This window comes from Crinia signifera, unplaced genomic scaffold (genome assembly GCF_055691185.1).
Source record: "Crinia signifera unplaced genomic scaffold, ASM5569118v1 HAP2_SCAFFOLD_83, whole genome shotgun sequence".
Classification (NCBI taxonomy): domain Eukaryota; kingdom Metazoa; phylum Chordata; class Amphibia; order Anura; family Myobatrachidae; genus Crinia; species Crinia signifera.
This window is the reverse complement of record NW_028142741.1, coordinates 611,381-633,716: the sequence shown is the minus strand read 5'-3', so window position 1 is coordinate 633,716 and position 22,336 is coordinate 611,381. Positions and strand designations below refer to the sequence as shown.

At 46.5% G+C, this 22,336-nt stretch overlaps 1 protein-coding gene across 3 annotated transcripts in view; it reads right to left on the bottom strand.

The window, feature by feature from the left end:
• The window catches only part of RBM34 (RNA binding motif protein 34), a 35,436-nt gene that overhangs the window by 6,800 nt on the left and 6,300 nt on the right, over positions 1–22,336 (bottom strand). For all 3 annotated transcript variants that reach the window (XM_083168417.1, XM_083168416.1, XM_083168418.1), the window contains exons 3-8: positions 20,972–21,140; positions 18,736–18,869; positions 16,708–16,912; positions 4,159–4,218; positions 2,989–3,032; positions 1,859–1,942 (exon numbers count right to left, since the gene is read on the bottom strand). In XM_083168417.1, the coding sequence (XP_083024543.1) occupies positions 1,859–1,942; positions 2,989–3,032; positions 4,159–4,218; positions 16,708–16,912; positions 18,736–18,869; positions 20,972–21,140 (696 nt within the window). The remainder of the gene's footprint in view (positions 1–1,858; positions 1,943–2,988; positions 3,033–4,158; positions 4,219–16,707; positions 16,913–18,735; positions 18,870–20,971; positions 21,141–22,336) is intronic.

Sequence of the window (22,336 nt, the reverse complement as noted above, 5' to 3'; positions counted from 1 at the left end):
GGGAGGGGGGTGGCGGGGGAGTGGGTTGCTGCACATCGCGGGAGGGGGGGTTGCGGCGAATCGCGGGAGGGGGTCACGGAGGTGTGCCAAGAATCGCGGGAGTGGGTGGTCGCGGGGGGGGTGTGTGTGCCGTGAATCGGGGGAGTGGGGGTTGCGGAAGGGGGGGGTGTGACGCGAATCGCCACAAGAAAAAATCAACACAGAAAGGTCAACACATGTAAAAGGTTGACATAAGTGTGGCACTTCATTGGTGTCCATGTCGACACATGAGAATGAATATGAAAATATTCAAAAAATTAAAAATAAATCTTCAAAAACTCATGTCAACCTTTTTCATTGTCGACCATAGCCATGTCAGTGTTTTGCATGTGCCATTTAATCCTGGGGCTGCTGTTAATTGCGCGGGGGGGTCTTTTTGCCGTGAATCGCGGGAGGGGGGTCGCGGTGGAGGGGGTGTTTTGGCGCGAATCGCGGGAGGGGGTGGTCACGTGAGGGGGGGTTGCGGGGGTGTCTGCCGCGAATCGCGGGAGGGGGTGGTCGCGTGAGGGGGGGGGGGTTGCCGCGAATCGAGTGAGGGGGGGTTGCGGGGGTGTTTGCCGCGAGTCGCGGGGGGCGCTCACCTGGTGGCTGTGGAGTAGCAGTGCTGGGCAACATGGGGAGGCAGAGGGTGTCTGGCACTGTGTGCGCTCACTGGGCTGGTTCTCTGTCATGTGAGTCAGTCATGTGAGTCAGAGGCTCCACCCAGCGTTACACACACACACACACACACACACACACACACACTTTGAGTGACAGATGTAGCCAAATATATGAGATTGTATGTGGACAGTAATAAAGTTGTATAGGACAATGTTAATGGATGCTTTAAAATTGTCTCACTAGCAAAGAATATGTATACAGAACAATTAGTCTCTATAATGGACAATTGTTTTTGTTCTATAGGTCCCAAAAATTGCCACATCTTTGACACTATTGGATTTATGGACTATTCACATCCAACACATCATGGAGATTGGACAGTAATACATTGTGTACACATCTGTCAACACAAATCTTGTTTCTCTGTGCAGATGCAGCAATAGGATTAACTCAGGGATTTTCCAAACGATGGCCCTCCAGTTGTTGTGAAACTACATGTCCCATCATACCTTGCCGCAGTTTTGCTAAAGCTATAGCAAGGCATGCTGGGACGTGTAGTTTCACAACAGCTGGAGGGCCACAGTTTGGACATGCCTGAATTAACCCATCAACATGGTGACAACCAAAAGGCGCTTTATGGCGTCTGAGTCATTGTCTATTTATCTATTCGGTCCGAGGCCATCTCTTATCGCAGAGCGCAGTGAGCTTGGGGTTTCATGGGGTTTTTATGCATGATTATGTGCGACAGAGGCAGGTAGATCATATTTTAGTCATATACTACTTAGAATGAACTAAAACTGTATAAGGGAGGTCTAAAGCTGTGTACACACGGAGGCGATAGGGGCTAAAATCGCTGGAAATATGGTCGCTGGCGACCATATTGCCAGTGATGGGAGTGTGCCCCAGCGATAAATCGCCGGGTGCGCGCTCCCGTTTTCTGTCCCATTCTAATCGCTGGATCTTGCTCCTGCGACCAGCTGATTACCTCTGCGGCTCCCCTGACAGAGGTTCCCTTTCATCAGCGACCATCTCTGGTCGCTGATGAAAAGGAGACAATGAACAATATATTGCTCAGCAATATATTGCTAGCAATATATCTCCCCCGTGTGTATGGGGCTTAATAGTTTGGATAAGAGTACCAACACACCACACTACCATAGGAGGATGACCGGAAGGTTAATGCCGGACAGGTGGCATGACCGTAATACCAGACACATACCGTACAAGGGCCTTAGCAGCACTGTCCTGTTCTTTGAAGACCACATATGCGTTAATGCTTTTCCTTTTAGCGTGTACCTTCCGGCTGGGGGATAAGACAAGCAAGTCATTATGAGGGTTATAAAGAGGCAAGCTCAGAATTAGAAATGAAACAGTCACATGAATAAGGCACCGACTCATGGATAGGCATTTGGATAATACCATAACGAAGGCCAGTTAAGTTGAATCACAATATTATAGATCATGGGAGACATTAGGTGAAGTGGCAGGAGTCTGGTGATAGAACCGGAGAAACGTCAAACCAGATGAGGGCTTGCCACACCGGCAGGCATACTAACAGGTGATAAGTGGAAGCGTGGTTGGTGTAATGGTTAGCATTGCTGCCTCACAGCACTGAGGTCATGGGTTCCGCATCCACTAGGACCTTAAATGTGTTGAGTTTGTATATTCTCCCTGTGCTTACTCAGATTTCATCCGGTTGCTCAGACAATCCAAAAATATACTGACAGGTTATCTCCCTAAAATGATCCCTAGTGTGGATGCGTGTACATGTGGTAGGGAAATATAGATTGTAAGCTGCACTGTGGCAGCGACGGATGAGAGTGCAAACAATTGTTTGTACAGCGTTACATGTGTGTGCACTATATAAATAAACCAAAATAGAGATCTTTTTAACACCTCCACTGGTACTCCTGAGAATTTTCTGGGTTATGCTCCAGTGTGCAGGCTGGCAAACCCGGAAAATTCTCAGGATTGCCGCTGCCTGCGCTCCCACCAAGCGGCTCCACTAAACTGAGCGCTGAGATCAGCGCCGCACTCAGCTTCAGCGGCTGCCCGGCCCTGCCTCCTTTCCTTGGCTGTGTAACGTCACGCTGCACACAGCCAGGTAGCGGGGGCACGGCCGGGCAACGTTCTGTTCAGCGGTGTTCTGTTCACGGCCGGACTGTTCAGCGGTGCTGCCTGGACCTAGGGGTTACAGTGGTGTTTTTTTTTTTAGGGAGCGCTCCCTGATAAAAAAAAAAAAAAAAAAGAGGCCACCACTGAAGGGGTTAAAAGATGTCAGAAAATAAGCCCCAAAACACAATGGAATACAACCTTTGTAATCCAAGAAAATCTAAAATTTCAACTCACTGAATGGCCGCAACTTTCTTGGACAGGGTTGGATCTGCTCGAGCCTTTACAAAAAGAAAGGAAAAACATCTTTAACATCAGATCCTCATTACTATTGGCCAGTGGTCCTTTAGAGCCCTAATTAATAAGGAGCTGGCTTTACAAAATCCTTGTTACTTTATGGGTTGTTCTCTTCCAGTTGACTGCCTCACTAATTGCAATCATCACTGACTACATTACAGGTTCTCAAACTGTACTCCGAACCCCACACAGTGCAGGTTTTCCAGGTATCCTCACTAAAACACTTGTTAAATAGTTTGCTCCACCTGCGGACCTTTTAAAAGGTGTCAATAAACAGCAAATATAACTGTGCAAATGCTTGTTACCCTGGAAACCATCGACTGTTTGGGGTCCCGAGGATAGAGTGAGAACCTCTGGGCTGGGTAGAAGGTTTTTATTTGCTCTCACAATGGGTCCCTTTTGGGTTATTTATACCTACATCTTCTCGTCCCTAAAAAGAACCCATAGTAGGGTGATATCAGTTGGACAAATACCAACAGTAAGGAGGGGCAGGTCAGCTCAACGCCATAAAGGCGAAGTATATTTCTTTACAGTACATAGTAACTAAACTAAAATTACACAGGGCATGGGTCACAGGGTCAACAATAAGAAGGCCGACCACACCTGGATGACAGTCATGAGGTCGACCACTACTGGTCTACAATGGAGGGGAAAAAAAAAAAAAAAAATATATATATATATATATATATATATATATATATATATATATATATATATATATATATATATATATATAGTTAGTTCGACTGAGGAAAGCGTCAACAGGGAAATGGTCGACAGTAGGTTTTTCCTGTCGATATGGACACCGTATAAATGTACCACGTTCTATGTCCACTTGGATAAAAAAAAATAAAAAATGAAAAAAAAAACCCAAACACCTGAGTTAGGGAAAAAAAAGGGTGAAAAAACACGTCGGCCTTTCCCAAGTCGACATATTGCACGTGTCGACCTTTTGACCATCTTCTGACTTATGGCCTGAGGACCACAGTGGGCAAAAAAGAGAGACTTCCTACAGCAGGGATGTACAAACCCTGCTGCCCCATAGGCTGGAGATAAAGAGCAATCTACTGCTAATAAATAGGTTCTAGCTAAGGAATATACAAACCGTACCACAGAGCGGAACCTCAATGACTCAATGTGTCCAAACTCCTTAAAGCAGGACTTCAGCATCTGAAATTCAAATGATTAAATAAAATGGTAAAAACGGACAAGCCAATACCAACATAAAAAAATTACAATTGCTGATCAATACTGCCCTAAAATGTCAGGGCATTAACTGGAAATGTAAAGCAACAAAATCATGGGTACATAAAGGTTGAGAAGCGATGGTTCCTTGGTTCAAAATTACATTTAGAGTCGAAGTCAAAACTTTTTTTTTTTTTAATCATATTCCTTTAACATGCTAAATGGGCCCTACACACATGCCGATGTGTGTAGGGCGACCTAGCTATGCTATGTCGGGCCGTTCTGCTCAGCACACAGAGCTGACAGCCCACACACAGAGCGAGCGGTCAGCTCTGTGTGCTAAGCGAGCAGACAGCGCCAGTGTTCTCCGGTGGGAGAACCCTGCCGATGCCGATATTGATGGACACTATTCATCAATCTCGGCCAGCGACAAAGACGCGTGGGGACGTGCATTGCTGTCGATATAGCCCCCACACACACACACACACACCGATGTGAGGGCATTTTCTAAGCGACTTTGCCAAACTAAGCAAAAATCGCTTAGAAAATGCCTTAATATCGGCATGTGTGTAGGCCGTATTAGTCATTAAAATGAACCAGTCGCTTTAACCATAAAACAAAGGACCTTATTAACCCTTCGTTGCATGATTTATTTTATAAATATTTTCATGCTTCCTGTGTATTGTACAAACATGGAAAAATTAAAAAAAATATTTTTTTTTTAAAAAACGCTCTGTAGCAAATAGTCCACAACATGAAACAGTTGACTGTCTGAGTTTCAAGTGTTATATAGGCCCTTATTCTAGTTCAAATTCCTTCTTAGATGGACAAAACCATGTGCACTGCAGGGGGCGAAGATAGCAATTGTCTTCAGATCAATAACCTTGTTGCAGGTAACAAGGGAAGGTCCTCCTGTATTCCGGAGATGAAAGGATTGCTCAGAGAAGAAATTTTGCACTTTCTTAAAAGCCTAAAAAATATTTTAAGAATAGAAGACACAGTTTTCTGAGTTTAGCGCCTATATTTTTCTGGTTTAAAAATCCACGAAAGACTTCCTGTGGAGAAATATCTTTCTCCACACACTTACTGTAGAAAGCCCACCTAACACGGTAGTAAATACGGGCGGAAGAGGGCTTACTGGCCACAATCATAGTTTTCTCCACTAAAACCCTTGGCTCTTTGGTTTTTGGTCTCAAGAACCAAGCAAGCAGTCAAAGCCAACCTCTGTAGATCCCGGTGACAACACGGACCCTAAGAAGGGGCTATGGACAGAGCCTGAAGATCAGAATACCAGTGTAGTCGAGGCCAATTGGGGGCCACCAGAGCTTCCTGCTTGAGGGAACATGTAAATCTTCAACAGGGCGTCCACCAGAAAATCCTCCGGGTCTCTGGTGTGAGAGCTGAAGCAAGGGATCTGGTGATTGAACCGCAAGGCCATTAGGTCTATTTGCGGCCAACCCAAAAGCTTGACTAGGGACTGGAACACTCTCCCTCCTGAATGTTTTGTTGGCTGAGAAAATCGGCTTCCCAATTTTCGATGCTTGGAATGTACACTGCAGAGAGAGCAAGCAAGTAGCGCTCCACCCAGGTCAGAATCACGAGTGGCTTCTCTTATGGCCGCAGAGCTCAGAGTTCGCCCTAGTGATTGACATATGCCGAGGCTGTGGGATTGTCAGTATGAACCTTTACTGCATGACCCTGAATGAGAGGCTGAGTCCAGTGAAGAGCGCAGAAAACTGCCCTCAATTCCAGCACATTTATTGGATTCCTCCCTGGCCCAACGGTCCTGAAGGAATAACTTTCCAGGACCTCGAAGGCTGGCATCGGTAGTGATCAGTTCAAGATTGCGAATGGATGGCCCTTCAGCAGATTGGGGGCGTGAAGTCACCAAAGGAGAGAAGTGCGCACCTGCCTGGAGAGGAGAATGATCTGAGACAAAACAATTCCACCTGCGGATAGTGCAACTGAGCGAACTCCACCATTTCTAAAACAGGCGACCATCTTTTATCAGGATCCGCATGCAAAGATGGATGGACACTCTGCGACATTTAAGGAAATCCTTCAGAAGAGCCTGAAGGGACAAGACTTTTTCCATGAGAAGACAGACCCTCTGCTGCGGGGAGTTGAGGTGCTCACCTAGGTGGACCATGGACTTCCAGTTGATCAACCAGCCGTGAGACTGGTGTATTGTCAATTGCAGATGGTGATAAAGTCTCCTGAGACTGCGCCAAGAGATAGAGGTACGGCAATATGCAAACTCTCTGGATACGTAGGGAGACCGCCAGGATGTTGAAGACCCTCAGGGCAGTGGAGAGACCGAACAGTAAGGCCCGGAACTGGTAGTGAAGATCCCGTACTGCAAAAGAGGAATCTTTGATGGTCTTCTCTGATGGGCACATGAAAGTAAGCATCTCTTATGTCGAGGGAAGCCATAAAGTCCCTGGGTTGGAGCGCTTGTAGAATGGAGCGAAGGGACTCCATTCTGAATTTGGAAACACAGAGAGGTTCAGCTCTTTCAAGTTCAAGATTGGGTGAAATGAGCCACTGGGTTTTTGAACCAAAACAGGTTTGACAGGGACTATGACGTCGGTCGAGAGCAAGGCCTGGGACAGCTGCAATGCCTTTATTAGATCTGAGGGAAGGCCCGTCATAAAGCAGCGAACTGGAGGACATCCCTGAAATGAGAGGAAGTACCCCTGTTAACTATGGCTCTTACCCGAGAGTCGGGCCTTCCCCTGCGGCCAAATGGAGAGAGGTTGAGTCTTCGAAGTAGCTACCGTAGTGACGATCTTCTCCATTCCAGGACCAAATAGCACATCACCAGAGAAAGGAAGAGCCTGCTTGGAATCGAAGTCAGCATTCTATATGTGCAGCCAAAACACACGCTGCAGCACAACAGGAGGAAGCAGAGACCCATGAGGAAAGGGCAGCCAAATCAAACGATGCCTCCTTCAAGTATGTAGAGGCCTCACGAATAGAGTCAACATAGGTGAGGAGCTCAGAACGCGGAGTGCCGGAGCTTTAGCCATCGGAGCAGATACTAGAGCCGTTTTCATAGCTACCCCTGCATTCGAGAAAATGATCTTTGGAAGATTTTCCAATTTCCTATCGGTAAAGTCTTTGAGGGAAGCCACAATAGGAAATGGAAGGGTAGTTTATTTAACAAAAGTGAGCCACATGTGCATCCAACTTGAGGCGATCTTTCCCACTTTCAAAGACTGCTCAAAGGAGTAAAAGGAAGCTTAGACACCGGGAATTTTTTATTTGGATGTGACCAAGCATTCAGTAAGATATTGTTTAGCTGTGTAGATGGATGAAACACGTCTGGATCATTCTTACACTGGAAGAGGGGAGCTTTGGCTGGTAGTCCTTAATTTTAAGTGAGCTACGAACTGCCTGGATGAAGGCATCCATGCAGGATTGGGTCATCCGGTCCACCTGGCCATAGACAGAGTCCTTGTCCGTGTCAGCTGCCAAAACTTCTCCGTCTGAGCCATCCTCTGACTCAGAGATGTCCGTATACGCTGCAGCACCGCGTGGGTGTCTGCACTTAGCAGAAGAACCTAACAAGGTATGGAGGGAGCTTGAAACCAGAGAGGTTCTGGACCAAGGCTGGTTCGATCAGAGGCTACTGGGGAACCAACAAGAGCGGATCCGCACCAGGAACTGTGGCTGGGGAGGGCTGTAGAGGAGCCCTGTCCACCGCCAACTGTAAGGCGAGCTCTCCCATAGCTGAGAAGAGAGACTCCACCCAGTCCGGTTCTATCGGCGGAACCGACCCAGAGTCCTTCACAGAGCAGCGATCACACATGCCACAATGGTCCTGTTCCATGGATGAAATTTTTTTCCTTGCAATTAGTGCAAGTATATGCTCGCAGCATAGGAGCGGAGTTGTGGGCTTAGCCCTGAATCCCCTGGAAGACATAACGTCTAACATCCCCATAAGCCCTAGCTATAAACAGCTGCAGAGTGTCCACAGTTAAAAGTTATAAGTAGAGCGCCAGCCCTTGGACAGTTTATTTTGTGGAAGTTGAAAAAGGTAAAAAAAAGCAAAAGAGAAAAAAGGCACATACACTCTGTACTCACTCTAATATTGTGTGGTGTCCGTTTCAAACCTGGTCCTAGACTTGGGATGGGGGGGGGGGGGGGGTCGCAAGGAGTAGGAGGCTGGGGTGCACTTTACTGTACCAGCAGAGAGGCAGGAATGGCGGCTAGACGCTGTGGAGGGGCGTAGAGAAGTTTGACTCCGTGAGGGAGAACCTATGAAGAGCCCGGTTGCAAAGGGGCGGAGGGGGGAGCTGGGATTAAAAATCCACCTTCTTCTGGAACCTCATGGGGACTCAGCAACACTAAATCCCTGGTGGTCTAGTGGATAAACTGCAAAAAACAAAGCATCACTGCCAGGGACACCGGAGGATGCACCTCTCTCCCTCCGGAGACTCACCGCTCGTGATCAGTCCACCCCACCACCACGGCAGACAGCTCACAGGAGGACCTGCTTACCTGGACTTGTGGCGGTGTCCTCCGATGTGCGGCAGAGGTAGCTGGTGGGTCTGGCTGTATAGGGAGGCAGCCGCTAGCACTGCGGGGTTGCCTCAGAAGAAAAGATCAAAATAAAGGGATTTTTGTAAGAACTTACCGTTCGAATCCCTTTCTCTGATATGGTCCTGGTGACACAGCTCAACACTGGGATGTAGGAGGGTCCGAAGGAGCCAGGCACCTATCCTAAAGCTTTAGAGGGTAGGCTCCTCCCCTACTGCATCCCTGGACTCTTCAGTTCAACTTTCAAAGCCACTGGAATACATTAACTCAGTACAAACGCCTGCACATATTATATGCACATTTTATAACAGAAACTGTTAACTTTTAACCATTTTAACATGAACATCATGAAATTCTGGCATACTTACTGAGCGTAAGGGAGGGATCGCTGTGTCACCAGGACCATATCAGAGAAAGGGATTCGAACGGTAAGTTCTTACAAAAATCCCTTTTTCTCTTTCAATGGTCCTGGTGACACAGCTCAACACTGGGACGTTCCAGAGCCGGTCCTTTGGGAGGGTACGCTCAGGTCTGCAGCTCTCAGCACTGCTCGCCCGAATGATGCGTCCTCCGACGCGAACTCATGGAATCTATAGAATTTGGCACATGTGTGAACAGATGACCAAGTGGCAGCTCTGCAAACCTGCTCCGCTGTGGCCCCATGTCGGACCGCCCAAGAGGTAGCAACTGACCTGGTGGTATGCGCATTAATTCTGGCCGGTACAGGCCTACCCACTTTGGTGTATGCAAAAGCTATCACAGATCGCAACCACCTAGCAATGGTCTGCTTAGATGCAGGCCAACCAATTTTATGTACGTCATACAATACCAATAAAGTGTCAGTCTTTCTAACACTCTTCACTCTGTCCACATATATGCGTAAGGCACGCACAACATCCAAAGTCTTCAACTTGTCCCTTTTCTTGGAACCCTCTGGGGGTTGAAACACAGGTAGAACTATCTCCTGATTTAAATGGAAGGCAGAGACTACCTTCGGTAAAAATTGCGGCACTGTTCTCAGAACAGCCCTGTCATCGTGAAAGATTAAGAAGGGAGATTTGCATGACAAGGCTCCCAACTCAGACACCCTCTTAGCAGATGCTACTGCTAACAAAAACACTAACTTCCACGTGAGAAACTTAAAGTCAGCCGACCTCAAAGGCTCAAAAGGTGCCTTCTGACGGCAATCCAAAACCAGTGACAGGTCCCAAGGTGCTACTGGTTGCTTGTAAGGGGGTTTCAGTTTGGATACCCCTTGTAAAAAAGTTTGAATCTCCGGTAAAATGGCAATTCTTTTTTGAAAATAGATGGACAAGGCCGAAATCTGCACCTTCAACGACTGAAGACTTAGGCCCGAAGAAAATCCATCTTGTAAAAAATCCAACATTTTTGATAATTTGAAGTGAGATGTGTGAGCTTTTTGCCTCTCACACCATCTAATATAAGTCTTCCAGACTCTATAATAATTTGCAGAAGAAACAGCCTTTCTGGCTTTTATCATAGTCTGCACTACTGCGTCAGAAAATCCTTTCTTTTTCAAAATGGCGGTTTCAATAACCAAGCCGTCAAAATCAATCGATCGGAATCCAGATGATTGAATGGGCCTTGTCTTAACAGGTCTGGTCTCAGAGGTAGACGCCATGAATCCACTGATAACCTCTGAAGCCTCGAATACCAAGACCTCCTTGGCCAATCTGGGGCCACAAGGATCACCGGGACCTTCTGGTCCTGTACCCTCTTTAACAGTCTTGCTAACATCGGAATAGGAGGGAATGCATAAAGAAGATCTCCCTGCCAATGGGTAGTCATGGCATCCACTGCCTCTGCTAGCGGATCTCTCGTTCTGGCATAGAACCTGGGCACCTGATGGTTGAACCTGGATGCCATTAGGTCCAAATCCGGAGTTCCCCACATTGCAGTGATCTGGTGAAACACCTGAGGGTGTAGGCTCCATTCTCCTTCCTTGAGCTCCTCCCTGCTCAGGAAGTCTGCTTCTATATTCTCCACTCCTGGAATGAATATAGCCGATACTGCAGGAACATTCTGTTCCGCCCATAGAAAGATTCTGGACACCTCCCACATGGCCAATCTGCTGCGAGTACCTCCCTGGTGATTCAGATACGCCACAGCTGTGGCATTGTCGGTCTGAATCCTCAAGGGGGAGTTCCTTAACCTGTCTCCCGCCAAGGAAATCACTTTCCAGACAGCTCTCAGCTCCAAGATGTTTATTGGCAACGCTGATTCCTCTGCCGTCCACAGGCCCTGCAGCCTGAGATCCAGGGCTACTGCCCCCCAGCCCCTGAGACTGGCATCGGTAGTTACTATCAACCAGTCCCAGGTCTGTAATGACCGACCCCACTGAAGGGAATCTACCTCTGTCCACCATTTCAAGGAGTCCCGAGTGTCTGCGGACAGCACTATCAACTCCGTCTTCATGGTCAAAGTGTTTCCTGACCAGGCTGACAAAATGTTCCATTGGAATACTCGAGAGTGGAACCTGGCAAATTGAAGCGTTTCGAATGACGCCACCATTTTCCCCAGGAGTTTGAGGCACCTCCATACTGACAAGCTCGGAGCACTGAGGATCTCCTGAACTAGATTGACCAGGTCCCTGGCCTTTATCTCCGGGAGGAATACCCGATGGAGATGGGTATCCAGTATGACTCCCAAGAACTGGATCCTCTGTGATGGTACCAACTGAGATTTTTGTAAGTTTAAAATCCAGCCGTGAGCCTGCAAAAAACTGATGGCCTCTTTTAAATGACTTTGAAGCAGTGTTGCTGATTCTGCTTTGAACAGGAGATCGTCCAAATAGGGTATTACTGTGATTCCCCTGAGCCTCAGCACTGCCGCCATCACAGACATTATTTTTGTAAATACCCTTGGCGCGGTTGCTAGGCCAAAGGGTAACGCCCGGAACTGTAAATGCAGGTCTCCTATGGCAAATCTCAACAGCATCTGATGTTCCGGGTGAATGGGAACGTGCAGATATGCGTCCTGGACATCCATGGACGCCAGAAATTCTCCCTGGTCCAGACTCAGGAGTACAGTTCTCAAAGACTCCATTTTGAAATGGTCTACCCAAAGGTGAACATTTAAGGACTTCAAATTTAGTATTGGTCTGAAAGACCCGTCTGGTTTGGGCACCAGGAACAGCGTGGAGTAAAATCCTTTCTTCCACTCTGCCCTGGGAACCGGGACTACCACCCCTTTTTCCAAAAGGGAATGAGCCGCTCTCATAAGAGCTGTGCGCAGGAGCGCCTGCTTTGGTATGGGTGTGGGGATGAACCTCTTTGGAGGCCGCCCTCTGAAAGGGATTTTGTAACCCTGGGTAATAATCTCTAAGACCCAGGTATCCTGGTCTAGAGAAGCCCAAGCGTCTCTGAAGTGTGTAAGACGCCCCCCCACCTTTATCCCTGCCGGGCTGATCCCCTGGCAGTCATGCGGAGGGTTTTTCCTCTCCTTTAGAGGCAGGCTTCTTATTGAAAGAGCCAAACTTGGACCTTTGGGATTTGCCCCTGGAGTTCTGGAACTTTCCCCTGAACGATTGTCCCCGAAAGGACGCACCACCTCTAGGGGAGGGCCGAAAGGACGGCCTAAAAGCAGCAAATCTGGATGACTGCTTTGTTGAGGAGGCCGGCAGAAACGTACTCTTGCCGCCTGTGGCTTGTTTTATAATCTCCTCAAGCTCAGAACCAAAAAGTAACTTTCCCTTGAAAGCTAACATTTCTAAGGCCTTTTTGGACTCATTGTCCGCTTCCCAGGCCTTAAGCCAGAGTACCCTCCTGGCATTTATGGAGACTGTGGATACTCTGGTAGCCATTTTAAGAGCTTCCTCCTCTGCTTCCACCGCATATTCTGCAGCGGCCTTAATCTTTTCTGCTACCAGCAAAGCACCGTGGTCAGCCTGCAGCATGGTGCATAGCTCACCAGCCCACTCTATAATGGCCTTAGAGACCCAGGCTGAAGCAATAAGGGGACGCAGGGTAAACCCCACCCCTTCAAAAATAGCCTTGAGGTTTCCCTCTAGCTTTTTATCCACAGCATCTTTAAAAGCTGCACCACCCTGTACAGGTAATACCGTAGCTTTTGATAAGCGTGCCACAGAAGCATCCACAACAGGCACCTTTTCCCAGAGTTCAGAATGAGACTCCGGCATGGGGTACAGACTAAGGAATCTTTTAGGCATCTGTAGCCTCTTATCTGGGGTTTTCCAAGCCCCTTCCAATAGTTCCTGTAACCCCTCATCTGAGGGAAAAGTAACAGCCTCCTTTCGCTGTCGCTTAAAAACACCCTTAACAGGGGTCTTATCCTCAACAGACAGTTTTAACGCCTGTTTTACAGCCACAATAAGATCCTCTATACCAGCAGCAGAGGTCTCTTCAAAATCATCACCCTGGTCCCAGGGTGTGTCAGTATACTCTCCTTCCTCTTCCTCTAACACATTAGGCATAGCATAAGACCTTTTAGGGGTCCCTGTAACCTCATCCATTTTGTCCAGTATTTCACTGAATCTGTTGATCCCCTTAGCAGTATCCTGCATCACCTGAATAAGTGCAGGATCTGCCTGGGTAAGAGGTAAGGAGCCAGACGACTGCTGAGATGATGGCATAGGTCTCTGTGATTCTACCAGCACATCACTCTGCCTGTCCAGAAGCTGCACCAAAGCGTTTACCGACCTGCCTAGGGCACTGGCCCACGCAGGTTCACTCTGCTCTCCCCTATGGTGTTCACTGCCCATGGGTCTCACATCAGCGCAAGTAATACATAAGCCCCCCTTGGCCATCTGCTCAGGGACAAACTTTTGTGTGCAAACATTGCACGCGCTCAGTGCACTAAGGACTCCCTCCCCCAAAACCACAGCCTGATGCTCAGACATGATGCAAGTGAAGCGTATATATATATATCTCAATATACACAGTGCAAACAATTGTACAAGCGTTTATACAAAGTCAATGCACCCAATCACTTAGCTGTCTGTAGGTTTCAACTGCGGGGAAGCGATGCCCAGGAAATCCAAGTCACTCTGCCAGGATCAATAAGCCAGCTCAGCTCCGCTGCAAGCGTTCTGAAAGGCGCCAAAGTCAGAGTGAAGGAAGAGACCAAAGTCCCTGCTGCTGCGGGGTCCGTGACCTTTTGGCGCCAACCACCCCCAGCTAGCCGCTCCTTAGGTAGGATTTCCTTGTTCCAGTATCTCCCCCTCAAATGGGGACCACTTGGAACATGCCTGTCACAGCGCTGCTGTCCTCTCAGTCAGGAGCTCAGCGTGTAAGCTCCGCATAAAATGGCCGCCGCCATCACGGAGCGCCTGTCCCCCATGATCCCCACCTAAACGTGGAGCCGGTTTCAGGCTACTCCGGAGCCCAGGCAGCCTCTTAATAGAGGCTGTAAGCGCAGCACAGGGAGACCAGACAGAGTCTACCCTGTGCACAGAGAGCTGACAGGACGCGCTTCTGTCAGCTCCTGCTGCGCTAGCAGTGTGAGGATTCACTATGAAAATCCTCACACTGTGCCTACCTAGCTAGGGTAATAGTTAATAAAATAATAAAAATCCCCTAACTACTCTAATTCTTCGGCTGCTCCTGCAGCCCTTTAGAATAGCACCCACTCCAGTGGGCACCTAACACGAACTGAAGAGTCCAGGGATGCAGTAGGGGAGGAGCCTACCCTCTAAAGCTTTAGGATAGGTGCCTGGCTCCTTCGGACCCTCCTACATCCCAGTGTTGAGCTGTGTCACCAGGACCATTGAAAGAGAAAAAAGTTTTCCCAGAGGCACCAAGGAAAAAAACGGAGGGCCTGCATGTGGCGTATGGGGAGAAGGAGTCTGGGCTGAACACTAAGGGCAGTATTCAATGAGGCTGATTCGCCATTTTCTACTTTGAATGTGTGATATTTGCATGCACTAAGGTGAATCTTTTTACTGAAAAAGTGAATCACCCTATTCAACGTGCAATATTCGCCGACGGCAAACAGTGAATGATGGAGAATTCACTGTCTGATAGTCTTCGCAATTCGCTGTGGTTTTTTAATGGGTTTTTCAATGTCATTCGCCCTGAGTGTATTCAATGATCAGATGGCGAATTGCTTTCTGATTTTCGACGTGTGTCACCGTGTAGCAATCGCCATCTTTTTATGGTGAACTGGAATGTGAACTTGTAAAATAATTTTATTATGTGAAGGGGCATGCTATTTTTATTCACGTGCTTATAGCACATGAAAGACCTCAATGACTGCAGGCCAATTGAACCAACATCAGTGGCCATGAAAGTTTTTGAACGTATGGTGCTGAACCACCTGAGAGTTGCGACAAATACCCACCTTGACCCCCTGCAGTTTGCCTACCGAGCAAACAGAAGTGTCGAGGATGCAGTCAACCTGATTTCTTAGGGCAGTGACTGATTTCCTTAGTGCCCTGTCGCCTAAGCTCCACCCACGTCTGTTCTAGTGACCACCATCGATATGAATGAAAAACACTCTGCAGAACAAGATCTGCACATATAAATCGTAGTAATACCCAAACCCTTTTTTGTACAACAATGAACCAGGCCCTTTGAGAATATTTTTACCATACAGAAATATCAGCGTTAATGGAATATAGCAGCAGTACTGCTGTGTGTAAGAAACAGGCATGAGATTTGAATGGACAGTACAGGGTTCAGAGTATTAAACCCCCACAACCTTATTTCAGCAGTTTAACCATCAAGCAGCAATTGTCAGATACAAGATATTTTACAATGACCGTACCGAACTACAATTTAAGACACCAAAGTAATACATTAACATTAGCATTAACCTATTGTTAATGATACAACTGTATCATTAACAATAGATTAATGATACAGTTACAGTACCTGTGCAAAAAAAAACGTTTTAGAACCTAGAGGAACCAAAAAAAAAAAATAATAAATTTACGGAATCCCTTATAAAATTCCTTTACAGATGGTACTTAGTCCCCTCCAGATTAGCTAAAATTTTCCCTGAGTCCTCGGACAGATGCTGGCATGGTTGTGGGCTAGAGGGAACGTTCCTTCACATTTGGTGGAGCTGCCCCAAAATAACTAGTTTCTGGTCCGAAGTAAGGAATTTTATCTCCTTCAACTCTCTTTCCCCTCTGATCCCGAGTTTTTTCTGTAATTACCAATATCTGAGGCTACACATCACCAGAATAAACTGGTCAGACACATCCTTTCAGCGGCTACCTGCCAACTTGCAGCTGATTGGAAATAGCCCCTCCCATCCACTCTTACCTCGGTCATATCTAGGGTCTGGACAGTTCATCGAATGGAATTTATTACAAGTATAATCAGACATTCCTCTAAATCCTTTGACAAAACTTGGGGTCCCTGGTCCTCCTTTTTTGGGGGCACCTCCCCTTTCATCTAAAACTTTATTTCTCTCCTTCATTACCTCTGCTTTTCTCTTTTCCTTTCCCCGCTCTTTTCTTCTCCCTTTTCTCTAGTAATGGTTCTAGCCACGCCATTCACCTCCCCCACCTAACCCCGTTACCCCCATGACCTTTAGTTATTTTAATTGTGTTTTATTGTTTAGCAAAATTGACCCTAAAACCAGGTCACGTGGTGTCACGCGCAACTTGTGGATGGTCATCTATAAAATGATAAATGTATTTTAATGTAATTTCTCTCTTCATACTCATGTTGGTTCGCTAACCATATGCTTGAATACGCTTGGCCATCTGGATAATGTTTCCGTACCAATTTGTGACTCCTGTTGACCTCTAATAAAAATACCATTAGGAAAAAAAAACGGAATCCTGGCTTTTAGCCCACGATACCACACCCATTATATTGTAAACAGTAATACGATAATAAGTATCTGCTGGGTTGCTATGCAATGTTACAACGCAATCTGCGCACTAGTTAGCTGAAACGTCTTCCTACACCTATATGGGACTGGAGCCTGGAACACACGTACCTGTTTAGTGCAGCTCACCGGCAAATTACCAACAAACACTGTTCTTTTATTTTTCACTCTCTCCCCTGCCATGATCATTCTCTTCTTTGCATGTGGTGTTAACAATTCTTCATCCTCAAGGCCATCTTTGATTTTCAGCTTTTTATTTTTAGCCAGAGCGTGCTTGGTGTTTTCTTCCTCATCTGCATTCGCCAATGCCTGCTCCCTGCAACACACCACAAAAGAACGGTTTTCATCAGCACAGATCATTCCACACAAATAAATGTCTAGTAAACACACATTTCAAACTACAGAATAGGTTTTTTTTTTTTCTTTCAATGATTTAACAATTAGATGCTACGAAAAGCCACTGGAGAGGTTATTACAGATAGCCATCTCCTCTCATGAATGACATGCACTCGCTGAACTTACTACTGAGATTAATGGGGGTATTCAATGTCCCGTTCTCGTTTTGCTCGACTTGAGCTCGGCGGTCGGGATTCAATGTCCCGGCCGCCGAGAAAGGGGCGTGGCTGGAAATAGACGAGCTCAGGCCGGGAGCTCGCCTATTTCTGGCTTTTCTCGGCAGAACGAGCCCGACAGCTTGTGATGTCGGGCTCGTTCTGCCGAGAACCCCTGTTCAATGCTATCGGGGAAGACAGCATTGAATAGGGCCCCGCAGCCATCTCCCCCATCGGGACAAACATTGAATACCCCCTAAGAGATTATGAGTGGCTGTGGGCAGCACGGATGGTGTTATGGTTAGCATTACTGACTCTCAGCACGGGGGGCCATGTGTTCGATTCCCACCATGGCCCTAACTGTGCAGAGTTTGTATATTCTCCCCATACTTGCGTGGGTTTCCTCTGGGTACTCCGGTTTCCTCCCACAATCCAAAAATATAAAAAGGTAGGCAAATCGGCTCACAACTAATTAACGCTAGAATAAATGTGTGTATATGTGGTAGGAAATATAGATTGTAACTGGGGCAGCGACTGATGTGAGTGTTCAAATATTCTCTGTACAGTGCTGTGGAATATGTGTGCGCTATATAAATAACTGGTAATATAGACCGTGGTTGTTAATCAGGTTGCCGATCACTGCTATAAGGTCAGTTTAATTCTTCTAAAGCAAAGGTGAGCACCTCCTTCATTATCTTATATTTTTTATCATTTATATTAATAAAGGTAAATTACCATATCAAGCAGTATAATGCTAGGTACACACTGGCTGATATAGATGACTGTTCAATTGATCGGCTGATATATCGCAAATCTCTCAGTAGGTGTGTACCCCCGATATGGCTCCATTTTCCTAATGTTTTGTGTTTTCAGAGTGGGGAAAATCGCCGGGAAAATGGCTCCTGCCGCATTCACCCAGAGACCTGCACACGAGCAATAGAATCTTAGATTCTAGTGGTGCACATATCCTGCTACTGAGTTACATTGAACGGCAGTGGAGGTGGCAGCATTTAGAATAGCGACACCGGCATACCTACTACCCCCCCCCTTCCCAGCAGCCTAACCTTCTGCACTAGGGCTTAACTTCAGCACCCCAACACTTAAACACCACCCGGCAGCCTAACCTGCCACTCTGCATCGTATGCGGTCCCTTAACATAAGATGTATCATATGAGACCCCCAGTAAGTGCTGACAGATCAGACAGACGTAATGGGCAGCACTTGCTACCTCCACATCCCGATGCGCACGGGGCCACGGATATGAATTGGAGGTTAGACACTTTTAACCCTATTTCTCACCCTGATCCGTCATAATCGGGTGGAAAGGGATCAAATTGTATAAGTATATGGCCAGCTGAACAGGCAGAGCCTTCCCTACAAGCTATGAGAGTTTTCTATGACGGTTTATCGCACTACCAGGATTTAAAATGAAAAGTAGTTTGAATGGACAGACACCATTGTGCGGAATATCGTTTGCTTGACCTCTTGCACTTCTATTTATGGTTGCTGTGCTGTAATTAAGGATTATAGAAGTCTCCCAGAACCATGAAATAAACTCTGTGTCAGATGTTCCTGGATTGCTCAGTACCTGTCTTCCAGCCTCTGCTCTGCTACAGTCAGATCTTTTTTTGCCACTTTGTTTTTTTTCTCCGCTGATTGCGGTGTTATGGACGTGGTCTTACTTTGCTTTGTGTCCACTGTTTCACTCACTTTTCTTTTTGTCTGTTAAAATACAAACGTGATTGTTGGGTGATCAACCAAAATAATGGTTACATTTTATAATTGAATATAGCATAATACAAACAAACAGGTGGCTTCATGAGTGTTTGATTAGTGGAGTTCAGGCCATAGCTGGTAATGGCTGAGATGTCATTTGGAGATGAGGAAATTAGCTAAACTGGCTTCAGGTAGTGTTCCCTTTAGGCTGTTTTAGCCACGCCCTGCACGATTTTTAAAGGGCAAGGACTGTCCGTGTAACTGTGCCCCCTGCAAAAACAGCCAGGCCCATCCGTCCCCACTGTCTGCATCGTTAAGGGTAACCCCATCGCCTATGTAGGTGTCGGCCACACCCCCAACAGAGATGTCAATGGATGGGGCCCACCCCCACATTAGTATAGTTGCTGGACGGGCCAGCCTGCCGCTTTCAAGATGCCCCCTTTCCCCCAGCACCTTGCCCTCGTGTGATCACAACTTCAGGTATCATGCAGTGAGAAAAGAAAAAAAGTGGGGCAGTGAAGAAGCTGCCCATAGAAACCAATTAGCTGCTCTCTAACATTTTACAAAATGTTCTGGATAAATGCCATCTCCAAGATGACTGGTTGCTATGGGCAACATCACTCCTTTCACGGTTTCATGTCGTCCTGGATGGAGGTTTGGAACTTACAGCCACAATCAATTCCTCTGTTTAATTTGAGGAACATAGCCAGAATCGAGCACTGAATCCCCTCAGAAGCTCCCACTAAAGCCATACATTAATTTGTATAATCATGTCTAGACTGTTGCAAAACCCCCTACCTAGATTGCACCACTTGTAGCTGGCACAAAATGTAGCTGGCAGACTGTCAATTAACCAGCTCCAGTCTCTACTCCCTTCACGACTACCTGTAAGATGGTGAATCTTCAACACCGCATACTGACGTTCAAAGCCATTTAAATGACCTGTGCCCACGGTACCTGACGCAGCTTCTGATCCCTTACGGTTCTTCTCAATTACTGCAATCTGCTGATGAAAAACTACTGCAGAACCTAGGCTCTCCCTGAATTCAGTTAGGGGCCCGAGCCTATAAACATGCTGTTCTATTCTATGGAACTAATTTCCACGCACAGTTTGTGAAGTCTCCACTCTAGAACGTCAAAATAGACTCAAGCCTTTCCTGCTCCCCCGAGTATTTCACGAACGTCTCTTGTTAAGCAGGTTTTGTATTTTTTGCTGTAACTGGAAATGTACAACACTTCAGTCTTATTAGGAGAAACTGCATAGATTATATATAATATCTATATTTTAACAGCGTAAACTGTCAGCATTATTAGAATACGCATGTCGGCATTATTATACATGATGCTTTATGATCATGTTCTAATACCATTATGTTGGCACTTTCCCCACCGACAGCATTACTGTCGACACAATGTATGTTTTTACATACAGGGCAGCATGTATTGAAGTCTGGGGGGGGGCGTTCGGGATACCAGCCGAAGTCTGATTTCATTTTCTATTTTTTTTTGCCGCTCGAGTTCGGCTGGCATGCCACGTGGTCACCAAATTTGGACTTCATTACATCCTGCCCCCAGACTCAGATCATGTAATATTATTTAGTGATAGATATTTTTTGAGATATCTTGCAATGGCTTCTGTATTAGGTGTAGGACGCAGTGAGGCAGTTGTATTAAACCTGGTGAAGGGATAAAGTTGAAGGTTATAATGCACCAGCCAACCAGCTGTTTGAAAAGTGATAGCTATGAGTTGATTGGTTGGTGCGTTATCATATTCCCCTTTATCTCTTCACCAGGCTTAATACATCTGCCCCATTGTGTGGGGAAAATAACCTTTAACCAGCCCAGATGACAGCCAGACAAGCGCTGTGAGAAATTAAGTAAGAAATTGAGTTCATCTGTATTCCATACACAGTGAAGGTAGATATCCTCTCAGCTGCACTAATACTTAGGAGAACACAGCCCACAAGCTCTAATTACATTACTAAGTCACGGGGATGCCACGAATTATTGGTGAATTTTTAGCCTACACGCTGATGCAGACTCCAAAATGGCCACCAAAACAGTGTTTAGGTGCTGGATCCACTAAAATAACAGAGTAGAATACTTACAACCACGACTGGCACATAAAGTGGCTGAACAGCGCATGCCTTGGTATCAAAGAGTGATAACAGTGGCGTGGTACTCCGATTTGATTTCTTGGAGAACAAGCTGCCGGCCACTTCTCCGGCGACATAGCTCTCAGCTGTAGGCACAACTTCGCTGCTTTTCGTTTCACAACTGTAAGATATGAAAAACTCTGGTTTACTACAGCGGACAGAAAATACAGTATTGCAAATACAACGATTTTTAAATTATGATTAAATGAACAAACTTAAATTATGACAGAAAAATTTTCTCTTTGCATAACTGGTCAATAAAAAAGAAAAAAATCTAGGGAAACGCTGAATACACCTGTGCTTCAGCAAAATGTGCAGAGTTCAGCGTTCTCTGCGTACTGGACTTGGGAAACAATGCTGTGGGCATTTTGTGAAAATCTGTGAGGGATACACTACTGACAGTGTGGGGGGGGGGGATAGTCTGGGTGCTAAGCTGATGATCAGGAGATGGCAGCTTGTCATTCAGGTGGAAGCAGTATCATTACTTTGTAGATGCATGGGAGTTTGAATCAGGCATCACACAGTAAGCAGTATACTGTAACTGACTGCTCTCAACTAACAGGAGATTCACTGCTGGGGGTTACAAAAGCGTGACATTGAATGCATAACACTTATTTAAATAGGAACAATTAGTCTAGACAGTGGTTCTCAAACTCGGTCTTTAGGACCCCACACAGTTTACGTTTTCCAGGTCACCTGACAGGTGCACTCATTACTGATACCCCTTTTACACCGAGGCAAAAACCCAGGTTGGACCCAGGTCAGCATTGGTGTAAAAGGGGCCAACCCAGGTCCAGCAACACTTGTTTCCTACGCAGGTCCTGACCAGGGTTGAACACTGGTTGGACCTGGGTCGTGGGTGGTGTAAATGGTCCCAACCGAGGAAATCCGGGTAGTGCTGAAAGGATACCAGAAATGAAGACAGCAGCCAGGAAGGATACGGGCAGTGCACACAGAAATCATAATTGGATGCAATATCATTTATGTTCTTTCTTTTTTTTTGGGGGGGGGGGGGGGGGACACATGGGAGATTGCTAACTTGTCATGTCTTTAAAATTGTCATGTCTTTAAAATTTTTATTTTAAATCATTGAGGGAAGGTTGGCTGGCAGTTTATCAGTCCTAAAAAAAGGTTCAGTGTAAGCGGTGCAGACCTGGGTTCAACCTGGGTCGCAGTGCTGTCTAATGGGGTATGAAACTGGGTTCAACCCTGGAAACTCCTGTGTTCAAAGACCAGGGTCTGACCAGGGATTTTGGTGTAAAAGGGGTATGACTGACACATTTTAAAAGATCCACAGGTGGAGCCAATTATTGCACT